Source organism: Pholcus phalangioides, unplaced genomic scaffold, assembly GCF_987345545.1.
Source record: "Pholcus phalangioides strain wild (caught in Gottingen) unplaced genomic scaffold, Ppha-v1.0 ptg000005l_1, whole genome shotgun sequence".
NCBI lineage: Eukaryota > Metazoa > Arthropoda > Arachnida > Araneae > Pholcidae > Pholcus > Pholcus phalangioides.
The window spans coordinates 3560095-3579391 of record NW_028301598.1 but is presented as its reverse complement, the minus strand read 5'-3'; the positions used below and the strand labels follow the sequence as shown (position 1 = coordinate 3579391).

The following is a 19297-nucleotide window of genomic DNA, read 5'->3' as shown; positions in this document are numbered from 1 at the left end:
ACAAATTCTACAATCTGACCTCGATATACCGAACTCCTATTTAACAGATTTCACGATCGTACCGCTAATATTACGTATCATTTCATCACAAATTATCATTACGCATAATTTTTTTTTATCATTCATCAAATTTATCAACTGCACTTGAGTAAAACTACGCATAATCGCCGGTAAAAGTGATAATTTTTTAGTGCAGTCAGCCCCGCTTAATCGGATATCAACGATTCCAGCACACAATATTCGATTACGCGGGGAACAATTCAATTGACATTTTACAGCGTTAGTATAGTTTGTATAGTATATTGAAAACTGAGGTTAATTTTCCATAAGCGTGGTCATCGGTAACGTGGCGACTTTTTTTTTCGCGCCAAGCAATCGCAGGTCGATTCAACATGGCCAAAAGTTCAATTTATTACATGAAATAAATCTAACATACGGTAATGTGCGACAGTCAATCGAAATAAGCGGGATGTACAGAAAACAACAAACAAATTATACACAAAAAATTGATTTAAAGAAATATGCGGTTAATTAATGTGATTTGATAAAGGGTTGCCAAAACTAGCAAACATTATCGGCTATCAAGGTCATTAATTTCAGCGGGAAAAAAAATCGGCACGTTGGCGCTGACACCACGCTTATGGAAATTAACCACAATGATCACAATACCTAATATTTTTACTTTTCATTAGGAAAGTTAGCGCCCTCTATTAGCTCAACAGAGAACAAAAATAAAGTAAAGTAAGGGCCCTTTCACACGGAGCGGATGCGGACGCGGATGCGGGTCCGGAAGAAGTTTTAACAATTGGAATATACTGCGCCTTTCAGACGAGCCGAAAAATCTCCGCACCTAGGAAATGTTCATGCGGGTCCGGACGTCGTCCGCATGTGTCAAAACCTAAGTGCGGGCTCCGCATCCGCACATAGAAGTTTTGACAATAGGTTTATTCGGGGCTATTCAGACGATGCGGATGCGGAGCGAATTCGTCCGCATCTTTGGCTACTTTTTGAAGGTGATTTTGCACGGAATTTTTTTAATTATTTGCCATAAATACCCTTGAAAACACCATATGAGGGTCCCTGTTCATCAAATACGATGTACCCACATACGTCTATCCCTCCGTTTCCTTCTGAGATTGAGATATAGCAACTTTAACTGCCTTTTGTCCATATTTCACAATTTTATACAATAAAACCTGTCAACAACGGCCGCTGACGGGACCAAAATTATAAGCCGTTCTGTTCATTACGAATATTTAATTGACTAAATACTTTAATAACTTTTAAATTTAATTTAAAAATTTTAATTTTTTTTCTTTTAAATTTTTAAAATTATTTAAAAAATTATAAATATTTGAAATATTATTTTAAATATTTATTATTTTTTTAAATTTTTAATCTTTTAATTTTTTCAAACTTAAAAAAAAATTCTTTTATAAAACAGTGTTATCCACGTACGGTGTTCACTCAGGGCCGGATTAAGACGTTTGAAGACCCTAGCACTTGAATATTTTTGGTGGTTCCCTCGATACCTACAAGTATATTTTACTCAATATTCAGTCTATAAACTTAAAAAATGAAATTTTATATTTCAGAAATGACTAATCTAAGGATGGGATTTCACTATAAAAGGTTTATGAAAGTTATTTTATAAAACTTGAAAAAAGCGACTAATAAATTTATCGGTTGCATTTGCTCTAATGCAACCGATAAATTTATTAGTTGCTTTTTTTTAAATAATTGTTATAAAATTTTTATAGTGTAATCCGGCCGGGATTATACTATAAAGTTTTATAAAAGAACTTTTATGAAAGTTGAAAAATTCAACCAATAGGCGCATCGGTTGCATTCAAGAAAATGCAACCGGTGCACACACACATTTTGCATTCAAAAATTTCAACCAATAAGATAATATTGGTTGCATTTTTCACGTTTTATCAAAGGGCTTTTACAAAACTTTTATAGTGTAATCCCGGCCTAAGGCTGGTATTACACTATAAAACTTGAAAAATGTAACCAATAAACACATCTGTTACATTCGAGCGAACTTAACTGATCGGCCTATCGGTTGCATTTTTCAAGTTTTATAAACTAACTTTTATAAAACTTTTATACTGTAATCCTGGCCTAAGACAGAATTGTGATGTGAATATTTCTAAGCACAGACATTTTGAACGTTCCCACCCCTCCCCTTTTTTTCTACTTGCAAATTCTTTGATATCTCCTGAATTTTTTTTTTAGGAACATATTAGTTTTGGATGTTTTTGGATTTGATTTTTCGAATATTGGATGTTTTTGGAATTTTTCTTTCATATTTTTCCGGAAAGACAGATTTTTTTTTCCAAAATGTTTTGAAAATATTTGAAGACATTTTCTCCCATCGACTACTTGTGAGGATCGGAATGAAGACATCTTTATTCCCATATTCTATGTGGCTCTAGACTAAACCACCAAAGAATACCTCTAGGCTGCATATGGGCACTGAATCAGGGGTGAAGGAGAAAAACAGTTACAAAAATTGCGAAAAAATAGTTTTTATGCACGAATTTCAACCTAAAGATGCGGGCGAAACACCCGCATCTTCAGTGCTCGTGTGAAAGGGTATGCGGACCCGCTTCCGCATCCGCGTCCGCATCCGCATCCGCTCCGTGTGAAAGGGGCCTAAATGTTCGTATTGAAGACAACTTGAATACTTGGTGCTCTCAAATGTATTTATCTTAACTTAGTATAACATATTTCTCATTATTTTGTAATTCCAAATGTTTTCATTCAATAAAAGCATTATGTGTATAGTGGCTGATGTGTGTTAACAGTTGACTTGTGAAGCGTAATATTCGTTTAAGCGGGGAAAAGTCGTTGAAATTGTCGTATTAAGCGGGGAACTTTAACATTGTCTCTATGGGTGAAATTTTGTTGTCGGAGGATTTTATCAGTTTAAGCGGAGTATCCGCGTTATCGGAATAGAGTGTGGCCGATTGTATTTATCAAATTAACCAACGGACACATACACACACGCGCTTGGGTATTATTCATATAATCACCGGTTTATCACATTTTCACCATAACACGTATAATTCAATTTACCTGAGCGACGACCGTGCTGAGAAGAAGGAAACCCCACAGACAAAGGAATGTGTACGATCCTTGGAAGCCCATCATCGAATAGGAAATTATATGAAATACTGTAGGTAAAGTGAACACGAGAGGCAACTCGCCCAGCATTTTGGCCGAATAATAGGCCGAAAGCCTGTAGGCACCAGAAGCCCTCTCTTTGTGGATAACCTCCCTCTCCGGCGGAACTGCGTCAATGAAAAAGAAAACAAGTTGAAGAAACCTAATCAATATGTGCATAAATGTGAATAACATGGCAGAAATATTTCTTATACAGGGTGTCCTATAAATTCCTAAATAGTTTAAAAATCCATAAAAATTGAAGAAATTAAAAAATTCGGAAGCGGTTTGCGAGGTTTTTTGGTTCAGGAGAAACTTTGGTTCAAGTTGTTGTCAGTAGAGAGCGCTGTACGAAAAAAAAATTACTGGAAATATCAGAGTCCTGGAATTTATCAGAGTCCTATAAAATGCAGGGTGTACAACTAACAGCTTATTTCTAAATTTTCCTGCTACTGGCGCTTACACAGGGACACCGGAACATATATGCCCATGTTACTAAAGCAACACCAATCATCATTCAAATATAGCTCATCCCTCCCTTCCCAGTTCACACGGTGGGAGATTTACCAAAAATGAAGCATTTTTGTTGGATGTGAACGTATGGTCTTCATGCATATCCAAGTGAACATTATGTTCATTACTCGAGCAATACCAAACATTTTTGACTTCCGGCGTCCATGCGCTTGCACCAAGGTTTCCATTGTGATGTGGATACACATACATTGGTGGGTACTAGGAGCACCATTCGTGGCATTGTTTTACCTCAGCTGTGAATCGCTGGCTGAACCTTTACGAACATTTAGGACACAGAAGAGATTGAAGAAAGGTTCAGGTCTCCTGTCAATCTGAAAGACTTTCGTCCAGCGCCCTCTATCGAAAAAAAATTTTGGTCTATTTTTTTCTGAACCAAAAGAAAAATTTATCCATAAGACCCCATTCAGATATCCCAATTCCTCCAATTTTTATGAATTTTTAAACTATGTACGAATATATGGGACATTCCTGTACTTTGGATATGACTTGGCGGTTTACTTACAAGAAACGAGGGTCTCGAACAATGCGAACAGCATCCAATAAGAAGCCGTGAAAAACATCTTCAAGGAGAAAAAGAAAGATTCTAATATGAAAATTCATGTTAATAAATACATGTACAGTGAGTTATAAAACCATGAGACCAATAAGTCAGGCGATCGCTACCTATCAAATAAATTGTGTTTATCATTAAGTAGAGGAAGAATCTTATCTTACCCATCCCTTGACATCAAATATCGTCGATTCCTTCCTGTGGATCTGGAACCACATGAGGCCGCTAATGACACCCAAGCCGATCGTCTGAGCCCAATTGAGCCTCGACAACATCCTCCGACGTCCTTCCAGGAAGTTCCTCTGCGACAGAACCTTCACCTGCGTCCAGAACGAGGTTGGCCACTTGGGCTCTGGCCTCAGGTCTTCCTGGCTGCTCGAAGAGGATCTGCTGTCGTAAGACCACGAAGACCTTCCAGAGTCGTCGTCCTCGCGCATGTCTAAGAGTAAGATAAACAACATGGTCGAATTTCGAAAGTGTCTTCGAATGTTTTTCTAAAATTCATTCAAGACTACTACAACATGGTATAAGGATATCAATTATCACGGACGATCTAGGGGTGGGGCGGGGGTTATGATTCTTCACTCACCAACTTTGCTATAAACAACCGGGAACTTCTTGGATTCGTCTAACATCGCGCGCAGCTCGACAGGTTGCGTGAGAGCCACTCCAGCAGCGGGTTCTTTGGCAACGTTCCACAAGTAAGAAGAGGCTTGTTCTTGGCTAACATTTTGATCTCTGAAAATTTCCAAAGTACAGAAATACTTTTATTACATGTTACTATTACTTCGATCATTTTTATCTCTATCACTGAATGTCGCGAGCATGATGTATGATGCGTGTCGTAAACTCACTGTGGAGTCTTCCATATGATCCGACAGGGGTGTCACGCGCGACCCAGGGATATACAATAGTATGACGACGTTCACGTGCGACCAGGGCTGTTTCATCCCTTCGAAGTCGCGCTTGCCGCTTTGGCTCTGTGGGCGTGGTCTCGGAGCTACTGCGTGACGTCACTGCTCAAGCCCATTGTTAACAAACGACAGCAGCACACAAAACGTGCTTTTTTGCTTTTGCATTTTAGTTGCTTATTTGCTGTTTTTTTTAAGGGAATGATCTCTCTCGTTCATGGGTGTTTGTCACAGGTATGCGCATGCGGTGTTCTCATGATCCTTTTATAGTTTACTAGCTGCTACCTGAGGCATTGCTCGCAGGGATTTGGTAATTTGAAAATTGCTTGGCGATGTTTCCTTCAAATAACATTTGAATCCCTCATAGCCCCTTTGGGGAGTTGCATTTCCAGAAATCCCGTCTCGGCGAGTCTCTATATTATAAAATAAAATATGACCAAACTTCACATTTATAGCTTCAGCGATTTCGGCTCAACGACGATTGCCTCCATATAGCCTTTGGGGGGGGGGGGGGCATGACCACTTTAGGGGCCAAATTTCGAAAAATCCCTTTCCCGCTGTTTATGGTGAATCTTTACGTCCTGAAATAAAACTACTGACCAAATTTCATCGATATAGCTCCAGCGATTTCGGCTCGGCATTATTTCTCTATATAATCTTTGAACTCCCTTATGACCCCGTTAGGGGTTGAATTTTGAAGGGAAAAAAACCTTCTTAGTGGGTCTGCTTCATGAAATGAAACTACTGACCAAATTACATATTCATAACTTCAGTAGTTTCAGCTCGATGATGATGAAACAGCGAATCAGTCAGTGAGTCAGTCCGGACGTGTCATTATACAGTATATACGTATATAGATAATCTAAAAAATGCATCCAAGAAATAATTGGTACGTCATGCAATAATATCTTTTTATATTAGCATTTAAAATGATAATAACTTGAAACATTTTTTATATTAGGTTTTTTTCTTCTTTTTTTCCATTTTTCATGTTGCAGTCGTATTGGTAATAACGAAGTCCAAGGTTTTTACAAAAGCTAATTCAAATGAAAACAAAAATATAATCAAAAATTATTAGAAAGTTTGGAAGATTATTTAAATAATGTCTCTCGAGAGATGGATTTCAATCAACCCGATTTGAATTAAGTAACGTATGTGTGTGATTCAACTGAAATGGGGGGGGCAGTAGCGTTCGAGAAAAACATTCTCAGTGGAAGTTACCTCATGAACAAATACCGAAATGCCTCTTTTTTTAAATGTTTTAAATGGTGAAGAAAAGCAGACCAATAAATAAAGATGTACTAATGACAATAATCGAAATTATAATTTGGGAAATAATTCAGTAAAATGGGCAGTACAGCGATTGCAAACTATCGTGATCGACAGGGTAGCAAAGCGGACGCACTCGCTTCTGTTTGAGGCATGACGTCAGATGGTACCGACTCTGGTGCGTCATGAAACAGCCCTTATTATATAGCCCTGGTCACGGCCCTTCTGACGTCGATTTTTCAAAAATGACTAAAAAATATTCCATTTCATTACAAGTCCAATGCAAAAAATGTCAATCAGTTAATTTATCCTTTCAAAATAAAAGGAAGAAGTAATGAATTATAGTATGATTTTATATGTTACTGCCATAAAACCCGAAATTGGTCCAATTCGCGATTTGGCCGGTCACTTCGCGAATTAGCCAATTTCGTTGAAAATTAACCTTGTCAATGTCTGAATTTAAGACTTTGGCCAGCCAGTTTGCGAAGTGGCAGGTTGGACTGCGAATTGGCGAATTTCGTTGTAAATTGCCCCAGTCAATGTCTGTAATTCGGTTCACGAAGCGGCCAGACAGCACTGGCCAAAGTCCGATAACATCCGGATCATCGTCAAATTGGCATATTTTTTCGTGGTAATTATGTCCATCAGCAGACGTTAAGCCACAGTCACAACGCGGTAATCATTCTCTTTACTATTTTTATAGGTTTTTTTTCTCAAATTTATCTTTTTCTCTCTCTCGTCACATGGAGCTAATCCAATACAGCTAATATACAGGGTCTTTATAATTAAAGTTCCACTTTGAAATGGCCATAAAAGGAAAACCACTGGACAAAATGTCATCAAACTTTGTAATAGTTTACAGCAGGTCATGGGATTCAATTTTCAGGGAAAAAAAAATTCTAAAACTCACCACCAGCGGGGAATGGCGCTGTATGCAATATTGTTAAACGAAATAAGACATGAAGACACCGGTTTAAAATGTTTTTAATCGTTTCTAAACCGAAACAGTTTGTGGGGTTATGCAAAATCGCAATGGCTACAGGGCTTATGGCAGGAGGAATGCAAGTTAGAATTATAAACTTCAGCAACGTGGCATTTCAGACACCACAATTTTTATGCAAGAGGGGTTTCACCTCACATTAGTACAATGTCAAACAGTTACTTCAGCACCATTTCACCGATGAACGGATTATTTGCCGACACGTCCCCATTTCTTGGCCACCCCAATCACCAGACCTCAACCCCTGTGACTTCTGGTTATGGGGTTACCTCAAAGCCACTGTTTATGTTGATAACAAGCAATTTGGCGGAATTGAAAAATGCGGTGCACCGACATGTCCGGAAAAAAAAACCCCATTCCTCCTGATATGCTAAGAGCTACTGTTGAGAACGCAGTAATGTAATTTAATTTGCTTTCAGAAAATGGTGGATGCCATATTGAACATGATTTGTAACACGTTTTAAAAACGATTAAAAACATTTTAAACCGGTGTCTTCATGTCTTATTTCGTTTAACAATATTGCATACAGCGCCATTCCCCGCTGGTGGCGAGTTTTAGATTTTTTTTTTTTTTTTTTTTTGCTGAAAATTGAATCCCATGACCTGCTGTAAACTATTACCAAGTTTGATAACATATTTTCCAGTAGTTTTCCTTTTATGGCCATTTCAAAACTGAACTTTAGTTATAAAGACCCTGCATATCACATGTTGTCAATGAAAAGGAAAAAAAAAATGGATTTGGCGCACAACCTTCCGGACCGTCTTATATGAGTACATCGAACTTTGGCGAGGGATGTCCGGCCACTTCGCAAATTGGCCGGCCAATGCTCGAATCATTTTTGAAAATCTGACTTTGGCCAAAACTCTTTGCCAATCCACAAAGTGGCCGGTGACTTAGTGAATTGGACACAATTCGTGCTTTGGCAGTAACTTGAAAGAGATTTTCTCAGATTGCAGTTTTTGAGTTCATACGTAAGGGGCCATTCAAGTATTACGATAGCAGATTTTCAGCCATTTTTTACCCCCCCCCCCTCCCTCCCGACCCCCTTGTCAGCAAAAGTCAGCAAATCCGAAACCCCCTCCCCTCGATGCTGACGTTATACTTGAATGACCCCTAAGATAACAGAAAAACAAAAAAAAAAAAACTACTACCCCGAGAAAATTTTCTAAAGACATGCTTATTCAACTTGCGGTAATACAATGAACCTCAAATTTTCATTTCTGACAATTCGTTAGAATTTTATGAACTTTAAAAGTTTGAAAAAATGTATAAATTTCGAAAATTTGAATTCAAAAAAAATTTTTTTTAAATACTTCCTATTGGTCAGTTGTGAAAAATCGGAGGTGCATTTTACTAACACATATCAAATAAACATTTTTGCAAAACTTCATAATCTCTTTATTGTAGTAGTTTTTTTTTTTAATCTTAAACTTGAAAACTTAACGTGATTGAACACGATTTTATCAAAAAATTTTCTTGTTTATACATTTATTATTATTATTATTAATTTATTATTTCTATCTTTTGTTTCGAAAAAACAAATTAACCGACTGACACGAAATTTCTTTCATTTGATTTGCAATTGAATGAAATATTTTTTTGAAGTCATTTTTTTAAACACCGACAGGGGTCGTGACACCCGTTAATTGCAATTGCAGCTGTATACGAATGATTCGATCAGCTTTCAAATAGAGCCTAGCCTGTCTTCTACATTTTGATTCCGGAAAATGCCTTAGGATTTGAAGCAATCCTGCGGAGCGTCGATCCTGAGAAACGCTGGATCTAATCATAAACCCCGTTCACATGGGAAACACAAAAAGCGGGTTTAGAACCCGCTTCCAGAATTTTCACCAAAGACAGCTCCCCATTTTTTCCTTACGAAGGAAAAAAAGTGGTCAAGCAGGTGCTAGAACTCCCAACGCTTCCGCAATCTTTGCACACGTGAACGGGGCTATAGGGTGTGAACATAGTGCGTCCGTATTTCCGATTCTGGAAACCCGCGTTGTCTGCGATTGGTTAAAAATCCGAATTTCAGGCTAAAAAAAAAAGTTGAAATTCGGGTTTTAACCAATCGGAGACGATGCGGGTTTCCAGAATCGGAAATACGGACGCCCTATGTTCACACCCATAGACTAGTCCACTGAGCTTCGATCCCGACAAACGATCTAGATATTGAAGGCATTTTCATGAAATTCGATCCCTACAAACGCTCTAGCTTTGAAACTACTCTACCGAGCTTCGATCCTGATAAACTCTGGATTTATGCTAGCCTAGCCTGTTGAAGTCCAACTCCGACAAACGGTATAGCGTGTGAAACTACTCTGTTGATCTTCGATTCCGTTAAATGCTCGAGTCGTAGCCGAGTCTGCTCTGATCATCAAAACCGACTCGCCATTATCAGCACTTTGGTATTCACAGCAGCAGTACGTACTTTATAATCATTTCAGTCCCAAATTAGTATCATATATTCAAGAAATGTGACACCGTAGTACAGTAGAACATCTCGATAACGGACACCCTTAGGATCGAAGATTTTGTTCGTTAAATAGGAGTGTCCATTAACAGATAGTCGTCATTGCGCTTAAAGGGTTAATGGATATTAAAAATACATTGTGTGAGACCCCCCCCCCCCACCCATCGACGCAATACAAAAAAAGTGTCCGTTAACGGGAGGTGCCCACTAACAGGTAATGCCCGTTATGGAAGGTTCCACTGTAGTTAAAAACTGAAAAGGCAAATTTTTATTATGCATTACTGGAGAAATGTTAATTCTCTGAAATTTAAATGAATGGATGATGAACTACTCACTCGTGATGAAGTCTCTGCCACAAACTCATTCGACAATGTGGGCACTGTATAGACCGGACTTCACCATCGGTCAACGGAACACCATCATCGGTTTTTTCCTGTGAAGGTCCGGGACATAAATCGTCCTTCAGCTCTTCCGGATAATCGGCACGTCTTCTGGAGTGTAATAATTAAATATTTAGTTATAGCCAAAAATATATATTATGAATATATATCAGATCTTGGGCACGAACACGTTCCAATTAGGAACGTAACTGTAAAAAAAATTCAGGGTGGACGAGAAGTCCTGGACACATTTTGAAAATTAATAACAAATCAACCAATTTATTTTTACAATATTGTTGGCCCTGAGGCTTATACAATTATTATATAGCATTAATTACCAGTTTTTTCTTTGGTGATATGCTTTTATATTGAGTTGCTATATTTTGGTTGTATTTGACATCCATAATATTTATGGGCATAATTTTTTCAGCCAACCTCGTTGGGCATTTTGCCTGTTGTGGCCTTTGTATTTGTATAATACATAAAATGCAAGCGCAACACAAGCAGAACATAATTGATGTTTATGACAATGTGCGCATGAAACGACCATATTTCAACACGAGCACCTTTTCACCCCTTTAGATGTAGCCTGAGCTAAAAAGGGTGCTCATATTGGAAGTTAATGGTTTTATGCAACGCAAATTGTCATAAACATTACTTACTCACCATTTGGGTTGTATTTTATGTGTTGTGTCGAGATTTTTGTTTTGCAGTGCCACCAATGAGTGAAATTTGAACTTTTTTTTTAATTTATCAAAAATAAAGGCAAAAAACTCTGGGCCATGATAAGTATTTCAGAACAAACCGCACCTTTTATACTAACACATGCACAAAGGTCACAACAGGTAAAATGTCCAACGAAGGTTGCTGAAAAAACTGTCCGTAAAATTATGGATGTGTCAAATTTATCTAAATTCCTTGTCAATTGGTTGATTTGTTATTAATTTTTAAAATGGCCCAGCACTTCACGTCTATCTTGTATACATTGCGAGTACTTCAATTTTAGATCTGTTATTTTAAATCAATTTTGTAAATACAGGGTGTCTCAGTACCAAAGTTCTAGAAGGCAGTAGGGTGTACCTAGATCACCCAGAATCACATAGCAATGCAGGGTCGGAAATGCTTTTCTGACGCAGTGGCGTGCACAGAAAACAAACACCAGAAGTTAAAGAACACCACGTAAGTGATTAGGCGTTTTGATAATAAAGGTACACTAACAGAAGGAAGATGTTCAGAGACAGAGACTGTCGTCCACGAGCTGCAATGCTGGTCTCACATCTCCGGTGCACGGAATTCCGTACATTCTGAAAGATTCCAAACGTATCTAGGGCTTCCCTGCAATGCGTGCAACCAGTTCCTCAGCCAGGAGCTGCTCTTTAGGCCGTGCTACCCATGTGGCAGCACAGGGCGCCATTTAAGACGAGCGCTAAATCAGAGGTTAGGAAAAATAATAATAATTGCAAAAAATTTTGAGAAATTTATTTGTCTGCAATATTCAAAGTATGAATGTATTAGATGGAGTAATTTGTGTTCAGGAGAAAACTAATTTTTTGGTGCGTATGTACAAATATGGAAGTTTCAAGGATCATTTCACAGGTGCGGCTTCTATGTCGAAGGGCTTCGAAAAGATGTCTGGAACGGGTAAGAACGGGGTCTCTGTTGTCCCTGTCCTTAGCGCTGTCAACTGGAGTACCATATATCTATTTTTGAGTCGTCCCTGTCCAACAGAGATATCATACATCTTTTTTTTTAGCCGTCCCTGTTCTTAGCACTGTCAACAGAAGTATCATACATCTATTCTTTATACATTGTCACCACTGGACTTCATAAAATTGACATACGGCACTTTGCCCGTTGGTCGTAGGTTGTGCACCCCTTCACTAAATGCTCAGAACTCCTGACTCCGTACAATGCTATCTACCGCATCAGGAAAGCATAATCTGCATTGCTATGTGATTTCGAGTAGTCTAGGTGCACCCTATTCCTCTTAGAAGTTTGAAAACGCAGTGCTGAGACACATGTAGGTCACTTTGTCGATATACGAGCTACCTAATGGCAGCAAAAATCAACGAATGCTAATTAAATTCGAGGTATAGGTGTTTTAGAGTATGCGTTTAAGAATGAGACGAGAAATAAAAACCTGTCTCTCGTGGGATGCCCGACAGAGCGGTTAGCATAGCAAATCCTTAATGAGATCTTCTTTCTGTGTGTGCGTCCTACGCCAGTGTTTATGGCACTGCAGGTACCGTTTCAACGGCGATCATGTTTTTTTACTGCGTCAATCATTTTGCAGTGTATGAAAGTGAGTATTGCTATTTGAATTTTTGGAAATTTTGTTGCTGGAACCGTAACTGTGAGAGATAGGTTTTTGTTTCTCATCCCATTCTCGAGCCCATACTCTTATATAAACGCCTATATCTCAAATTTCATTAACATTAGTTGATTTTTTGCGGCCACAAAGAGCTCGTATATCTGCAAAGTTATTTTATGACCACCTTGTATATGGATGGGGCTTTTTTTAATTATTATTACGGTTATCTTTTTCTCACTTCAGTTCTTCAGCGGCGGAAATGATTTTTTCTTCTGTCTCGGCGTCTTTCTTCAGGTGCTCCACTGAGGATAAAGAAGAAATTTTTCAGGTTTAGACACTTTTGGTGCTGAAAAAATACATCGTTAAATAAACTATTAATATAAATATAGACCACCGTGGTTTTTCTTACTAATAAAATCAGCGGGATTGTAATTTGGCGATATTGGAAATCCTATTCCTGTGAAGAAGTTCACCACTTTGTCTTCGTTGCCAAAGTACGCCACCTGTATAATAATGATAACCAATAATTATGCAAAACATTTAGATGTGTGTGTGAGAAAAAAATGACATGGAGAAGGATAGTACCGTGAAAGTGAGGCTTCATTGAAATATTCTGTAAGCTAGCAAACATTATACACGAAATCACTTTGTGATAATTTTACTAGAAAAATATTTCTTCTAAGGGTTTTCCGCTTTGCTAAAAGGATTTGACATCATCATGCAGGTAATTAGGTGAAAAATCCATGTATAAAATTTATTTTTATGAATTTTTTTAAAACACCTTTATGAAAATAATGGCGTAATTATTTTGAGGTTTTGGGTGATGTAGGAGAACTAATTTGGAGATCTGTTTTTTTTTCTTCTCACAAATACTTGTTTAACATGAATGAATAAATGCAACAGAATTGATAATGTCTGAACTCACCTGCCCTCCACTGAGTAACAGCAACCTATCGAACATGTGAAAAATTTGGCTTGAAGGCTGGTGAACCGTCACAACTATAGTCTTCTTCTCTTCCTGTGCGTAGTGCTTAAGTAGCTGCATAAGAGTAAAAGCCGTGCTCGAATCAAGGCCTGTTGTAGGCTCCTAGAAAGAGATACAGATTTAAGTGTCAGAAATAACAGGAAATCATGTCAAAATGAGACATGATTTAATGAGCGCACGCAGCTGTCAAGAAGATTTTTTTCAGGCTATGAAGATTACAGTGAGAAGTTTTCAAGCTTTGAAGAATTCTAAAGTAAAAATTATTTTTTTTAACTTTTAAATTTTTCTAAATATCTTCTGAATTCAAAATGGGTTTCAAAGAATTCCGAAGAAAAAATGGTTTTGAAGAATTCCGATAGAAAAATGACTTTCAAAGCATTCGGAAGCAAAAATATTTTTAGACTTCTCTGATGGAAAAATTTCTTCCAAAGCATTCCGAAACAAAAATACAGCGAAACCTGTATAAAACGGAAGGTCAAGAGACTGAAATCATTTTCCGTTTCAGACAGGTTTCCGTTTTAGAGAAGGTGCGCATAAAAATATATGCAGTCATTTATTTCTATCGTTTACGAAACTTGTGAGTTTTGAGAACATCACCCTCACTTCTATAAAACAACGAGTTTAAAATAGAGACATACATATTATTATTTTGAAATTTTTCATGTTTACTGTTTCAAATATAACTACACATTTGAAATTTCATATTTAATGTGCTAATAGTTAAACTTCAATATAAAACGTTTCTCCTACATAGCAATAGAATGAACACTTACTTTTGTCAAAAATTCATTTTTTTAAATTCAGTGAAACTTCGATATAACGATATTCTGCTGATCAAGAGAGACACATCGTTGTAGAGGATTATCGTTACATTGAGAAGCAAAATTACGTGTGATCAAATTAATGCTGTTGTCGTCATCTTTTCTACATCGAGACTGTTAATTCCATCAAAATATGCACTTTTATGTATTTATTCTCCGCAAAAAATTGTATTTGATTAATTAGTTATAAAAATTCACAAAGATGCATTGCCCCTGTAAAGAACTTTACCGTATTTCGCTTTTGTGTCATACACAGAAAGTACCAACACCAGTAACTTTCTTCAGCTTTCGGTGTTTTTTAGAGCAAAATCCTGATGTTATCAAATGCTTTCAGAAGAAGGAAAACGAGTGACGAAGTTAAGATTAAATTCAAAATGCTTTTGAGCGAACGTTAGCGATTAGCATATAGAATATAGCGATTTTAAAAATCTCCTAAAAATATCGTTATAGAGGTATTTATCGTAGTAAACGATATCGTTATATAGAGTGTCGTTGTAGCGAGGTTTCACTGCATTTAAAATAGAAATCGAGAAATTGCATACCTTGTTAAGGTATCCGACTACCTTTCTTGTCACTTTTTTTTTAAATGGTCCTGGAGTAAACTTTAAATACATTTTTTGATAGAAAGCGTCTCGAAATGGTCAAAACAGTGACAAATTTTGGTCTATCTATTATATTTTCTATGAAAAAGTCGTTTTTATGTCAAATTTTAGGCAAAATTCATGTGATATTCGAAACACGATTGCAAAAAATTTTATTAATGAAATGCCTTTGTGATTTTCATAGTGCATTTAGCTAGTAATTTTGCAGGTTATGAACCAAAATCTAAAGGATTGCACGATATGTTCATAAGTTACACCAAAATATGTTTTAGTACGTGTGAATTTTTTGAAATTTCTCCCTACATTTTGTCTATAAAACACTGTAATTCAAAAAATATATGTGATAGACCTTAGATTTTGGTACATAGATTTGGTTTCTGTCTTATACAGTGACCATCTGAGACAGGTTTCACAGTATTAGTCCTCCAGATGGAAACGTGTTCCCGCAACAAGTTGATGCTCCCAGTCCGATTTTCATTAAAAATGTAGTGATTTGTAAAAAAATTTGTGTGGTGGCTGTAAAATAAAGAAATGATTCTACTAGCGTCCTCTGCTGTTGACTTGAAACATAAATTTCTTGAATTGATGAATATTATAGAAATATGTTATTATTTTCTTTTAGAAAATTTATATTTTACGTTTTGACAAAATTTATTTTAGTTGAACTTAATTGTGGCGAAATTTGAGATGCAGTAAAATATCAGTTAATATAATTTTTAATTTTGATCGATGGACAATTTTTTTTCCCATTTTGGCGCGATTTTTGGTTATTAGCGTCATCTGTCTTTGAATATTACGTTTAATTTAATACTTATAAATTTTGGTCATATTTTTTCACAATATATCATTTTCCTTTATCAGGGAAATCAATTTCTCAATAATTTACAGAATAATTGATAAGTTGTGCCCACTTGTAAAATATTCGGATACAGTGAAATATCGGTTAATACGATGTTTCTTCTGCTTTCACGATCCTGAACTATTGACCGTGACCGTGACCGTGAACAAGTGATACAGAGCACCAGATCAAATAATATTTAAATTTTAGATCTACATCTCCTTCATCATGGGTTTTCACTACTGAAGTGAAAAATTAATTATTACATTATTTGATATTCTCAATTTATCCCCTACTATTGAAATAACGTTAAAAACGACGCCAATTATAATGTATTTCTAGTGTTTATTTATGTTTCGAATGTAGGAAACGGGGCTGTTCAAATTGCCCGACATGCCCAAAGCATGTACATTTTTTTGAACCGGGCGTACATTTTTTATATACCTATACATTCGCTTCGTATATAATCCACAAAAAAAAAATTTCCATATACTATATAATCTCCCAATCTTTAACGCTGATATTTTCGGAATGGCATTGATTTCACTTGGAGGATTTTCCAAAAAAATTTCTCACCGCTTTTCTTCAGACGTCATTGTATACAGTGGATTCCGCTTATAACGTTCACGCTGTACGTTTTACCGCTTAGTATAATGGATTTTCGCGGTCCATCTTATAGTTGTCTGGTCGAAGGGGTCCGGGACTAATGTTCCCTCTAGCAATGGACATGGCTTGTGAAGCTTTAGAAGACGCGTGACTTTTGCCAGGAATTCTGTCTTGAGGGATAATGGCGGAATGCCCAGGATCACCTGAAGAGCATTCGTAGGCGTAATTCTGTAAGCACCAAAGATAAATGGGAGGAAGGGTCTTTGTATTGAATAAAGCCGTCTGAACATCTGGACTTTGGCCGAATGCCATATTGAAGCTTCATAAACTATCATAGGTTCAACCACAGACAAGTATAGTGATCTCCTCAGAGCCCGTGTCATTCCCTACTGTGGTCCAGCCATCAAGCGCATCTTCTGAAGAACACCTGACGCTTTTCTCTTCTGTTCTTTGATGTGATCTGCCCAGCTAAGTTGCTTATCGATAAAGACACCTAAATAACACAGCCTAATCGACTGTGTTATTTATCTGGAGATTATTTTCCGGCTCGTGATTATGATGTAATTCCGTTTCTTGTACCATTTTCATCGGCTCGGCGTCTCCTGTCTATTTGTACTACTACTACTAAAGAGGACATGCACCTTGTAATCATTCCTCTGCGGAATTTCCAACGAATCGATGCATGTGGGAACGTGCTGTGTGAGTGTATGTATATGCATGGCTCCGACATATGTATGTTGTCCGACTTTTGCTAGTTTCGTGTACTTGCTAGTGCTGCCATCTGTACTCCACACTTGGAAGTGAAGATAGAAATGCTTGGATTTTCATTTTATGTCAGTGTCGTTGTAAGACTGCCTGCTCTCCGCGGAGAGCCTTTTTGTAATGAGAGACCTGTAAACGGGGTTTGAAACTGTATTCTCACGAAGAGACTCCATCAGGATGCCCACATGTCTATTTGTACTATTTTTCTATATATTTTCTATAATGTTTTTTCCTATTTCCCGCCAGTTATTATAATCTATTGTTGCAACAGTAGATTCAGTGAGTGTAGTCAATTTTTAGCCAGTTTTCGGACACTTGACATCGTACCTTGCAGTTTTACTTTTCCTTTTTCCCAATTAATTATAATTTTTTAATGCCTATTTTAGGCATTGTTGTGGCTTTTTGCCTGCCTATTTCAACCATTGCCGAACTTCCAGGCTCTATATATAATCATCCAATCTCATTACCAAACACGCAACTCGAAATGTAACGTCATGAAAGATATGGTGCCTGACTTGCCAATTATGTTGCTTTATACTAAACAGATGAATTGGAAAATAATAAATTCATTATATACACTAGTGTTAATTAATAAGTGATAATATTGCTTACGTCGATGAACAACAGAGCTGGATCCGTAAGCAATTCGCACGCAATGTTGGCCCGTTTCTTCTCTCCACCGGACAAGCCACGCTTCAAATTGTCGCCAATCCCTTGAAAGATATGATATTATCATCATAATTATTGGTCACAGATACACAAAACTTTATTCAAAATTTAGGTGAACATTTCTTAAAATGGTAATCCAATGAATCGGTGCTCACTCGTGTCCAGACAATGCCTCAAATCCAAGACATCAGCGAGGTGCTCGACGTGGTTCATCTTGTCCTTGTAGCTCATGGATTCTGGCAACCTCAACAGCGCGCAGAACTACGGAAAAGAATTGCATGGAATGTAATTGCATTAATTTTCTGACGATTGTATAATTGTTCGAAAAATCTCTTTTAATTCCGAATAATTTATTTCATAGAATAATCGAGCTCTCCCCCACCCCCTAGATAAAGTGACGGAAAAAATGCAATGTTAGGGGAAATTGTTCATTATTATGTATGGAACGATTGGATGTGTGTAATCTAGAACAGCGTTTCTGAATGGTCCGCTACTATGGCATGAGTGGTCCTCAGGCAGACTCCATAATTTGATACTCAGTGAATGAAAAATTATTCTACCTTTGCAATATTGATATTAGTACTATCCATATATGTGTTCATTTAAAAATATACCTTCATACTTGAGTTTACTACTACTACTACGAAACTACACATGCACCTCGTCCACATTCCTCTGTTGAATTTCTAACGAATTGGTATACGTTGGAATGTGCGTGTACGTGTTGTGAACCTAACGTAAAGTTTGTTAGTACAATTGAATAATCGACATTTGGATATACCCAAAATTCCAAAACGAAAACGGCTTTTGGGTATATCCAAACGCCAATTATTCAATTGTATTATCAAAACCCAAAAGGTAATTCATTTCTATTCTGTAAAGTTTGTTACAGTGTAATGCGTTGTATGTGTAGTGCTGCCATCAATTTTTCTAACTATGAGTGAAGTGCAATGATTGAGTAATTGTACCATTGTGCATGTGTAGACCTGTTGCTCTCTGTGGCGAGACTTTTTAAAGGGAAAGACTTAGGTTCGCTTTCAAATCGACCACAACTCTCACCATCTATGGGCAATTTACTACCTAGTGAGTTGTGCCGGAAGTGTAAGTGTGTGTACCTAAGAGTGTGAGTGCGTATTTAGAAAATCGGGGGGAAAATGATGAGGAAAGCAGGTTTTCCATTGTCTCCCCAGCCACCCTTCTCTTTACATGCAATGTTGTAATCAATGCCCGTTACCGAGAAAAAAATCAATGTCCGTTTATAGAATAAAGCGTCTCAAGATGAGGCAATAACAGAGAACTCTTCTTGCTCTTGTACGGAAAGAAGTTCAGAGAGTGTCCAAAAGTAATAAAATATTACGGAGTATTTTAGAGTTGAAGTTGCGAATTGAAAATTATAAGCTTTCATTCAGTTGTA

The 19297-nt window shown here is 37.2% G+C and overlaps 1 protein-coding gene across 1 annotated transcript in view; it reads right to left on the bottom strand.

Annotated features, from left to right (window-relative positions):
• LOC149085743 (uncharacterized) overlaps positions 1-19297 on the bottom strand; it is an 87469-nt gene that overhangs the window by 28146 nt on the left and 40026 nt on the right. Inside the window, exons 5-14 of the mRNA XM_089232137.1 lie at positions 18039-18144; positions 17827-17927; positions 13526-13687; positions 13010-13103; positions 12839-12902; positions 10245-10400; positions 4845-4993; positions 4420-4694; positions 4208-4265; positions 3085-3299 (exon numbers count right to left, since the gene is read on the bottom strand). Coding sequence (XP_089088263.1) covers positions 3085-3299; positions 4208-4265; positions 4420-4694; positions 4845-4993; positions 10245-10400; positions 12839-12902; positions 13010-13103; positions 13526-13687; positions 17827-17927; positions 18039-18144 — 1380 coding nt within the window. The remainder of the gene's footprint in view (positions 1-3084; positions 3300-4207; positions 4266-4419; positions 4695-4844; positions 4994-10244; positions 10401-12838; positions 12903-13009; positions 13104-13525; positions 13688-17826; positions 17928-18038; positions 18145-19297) is intronic.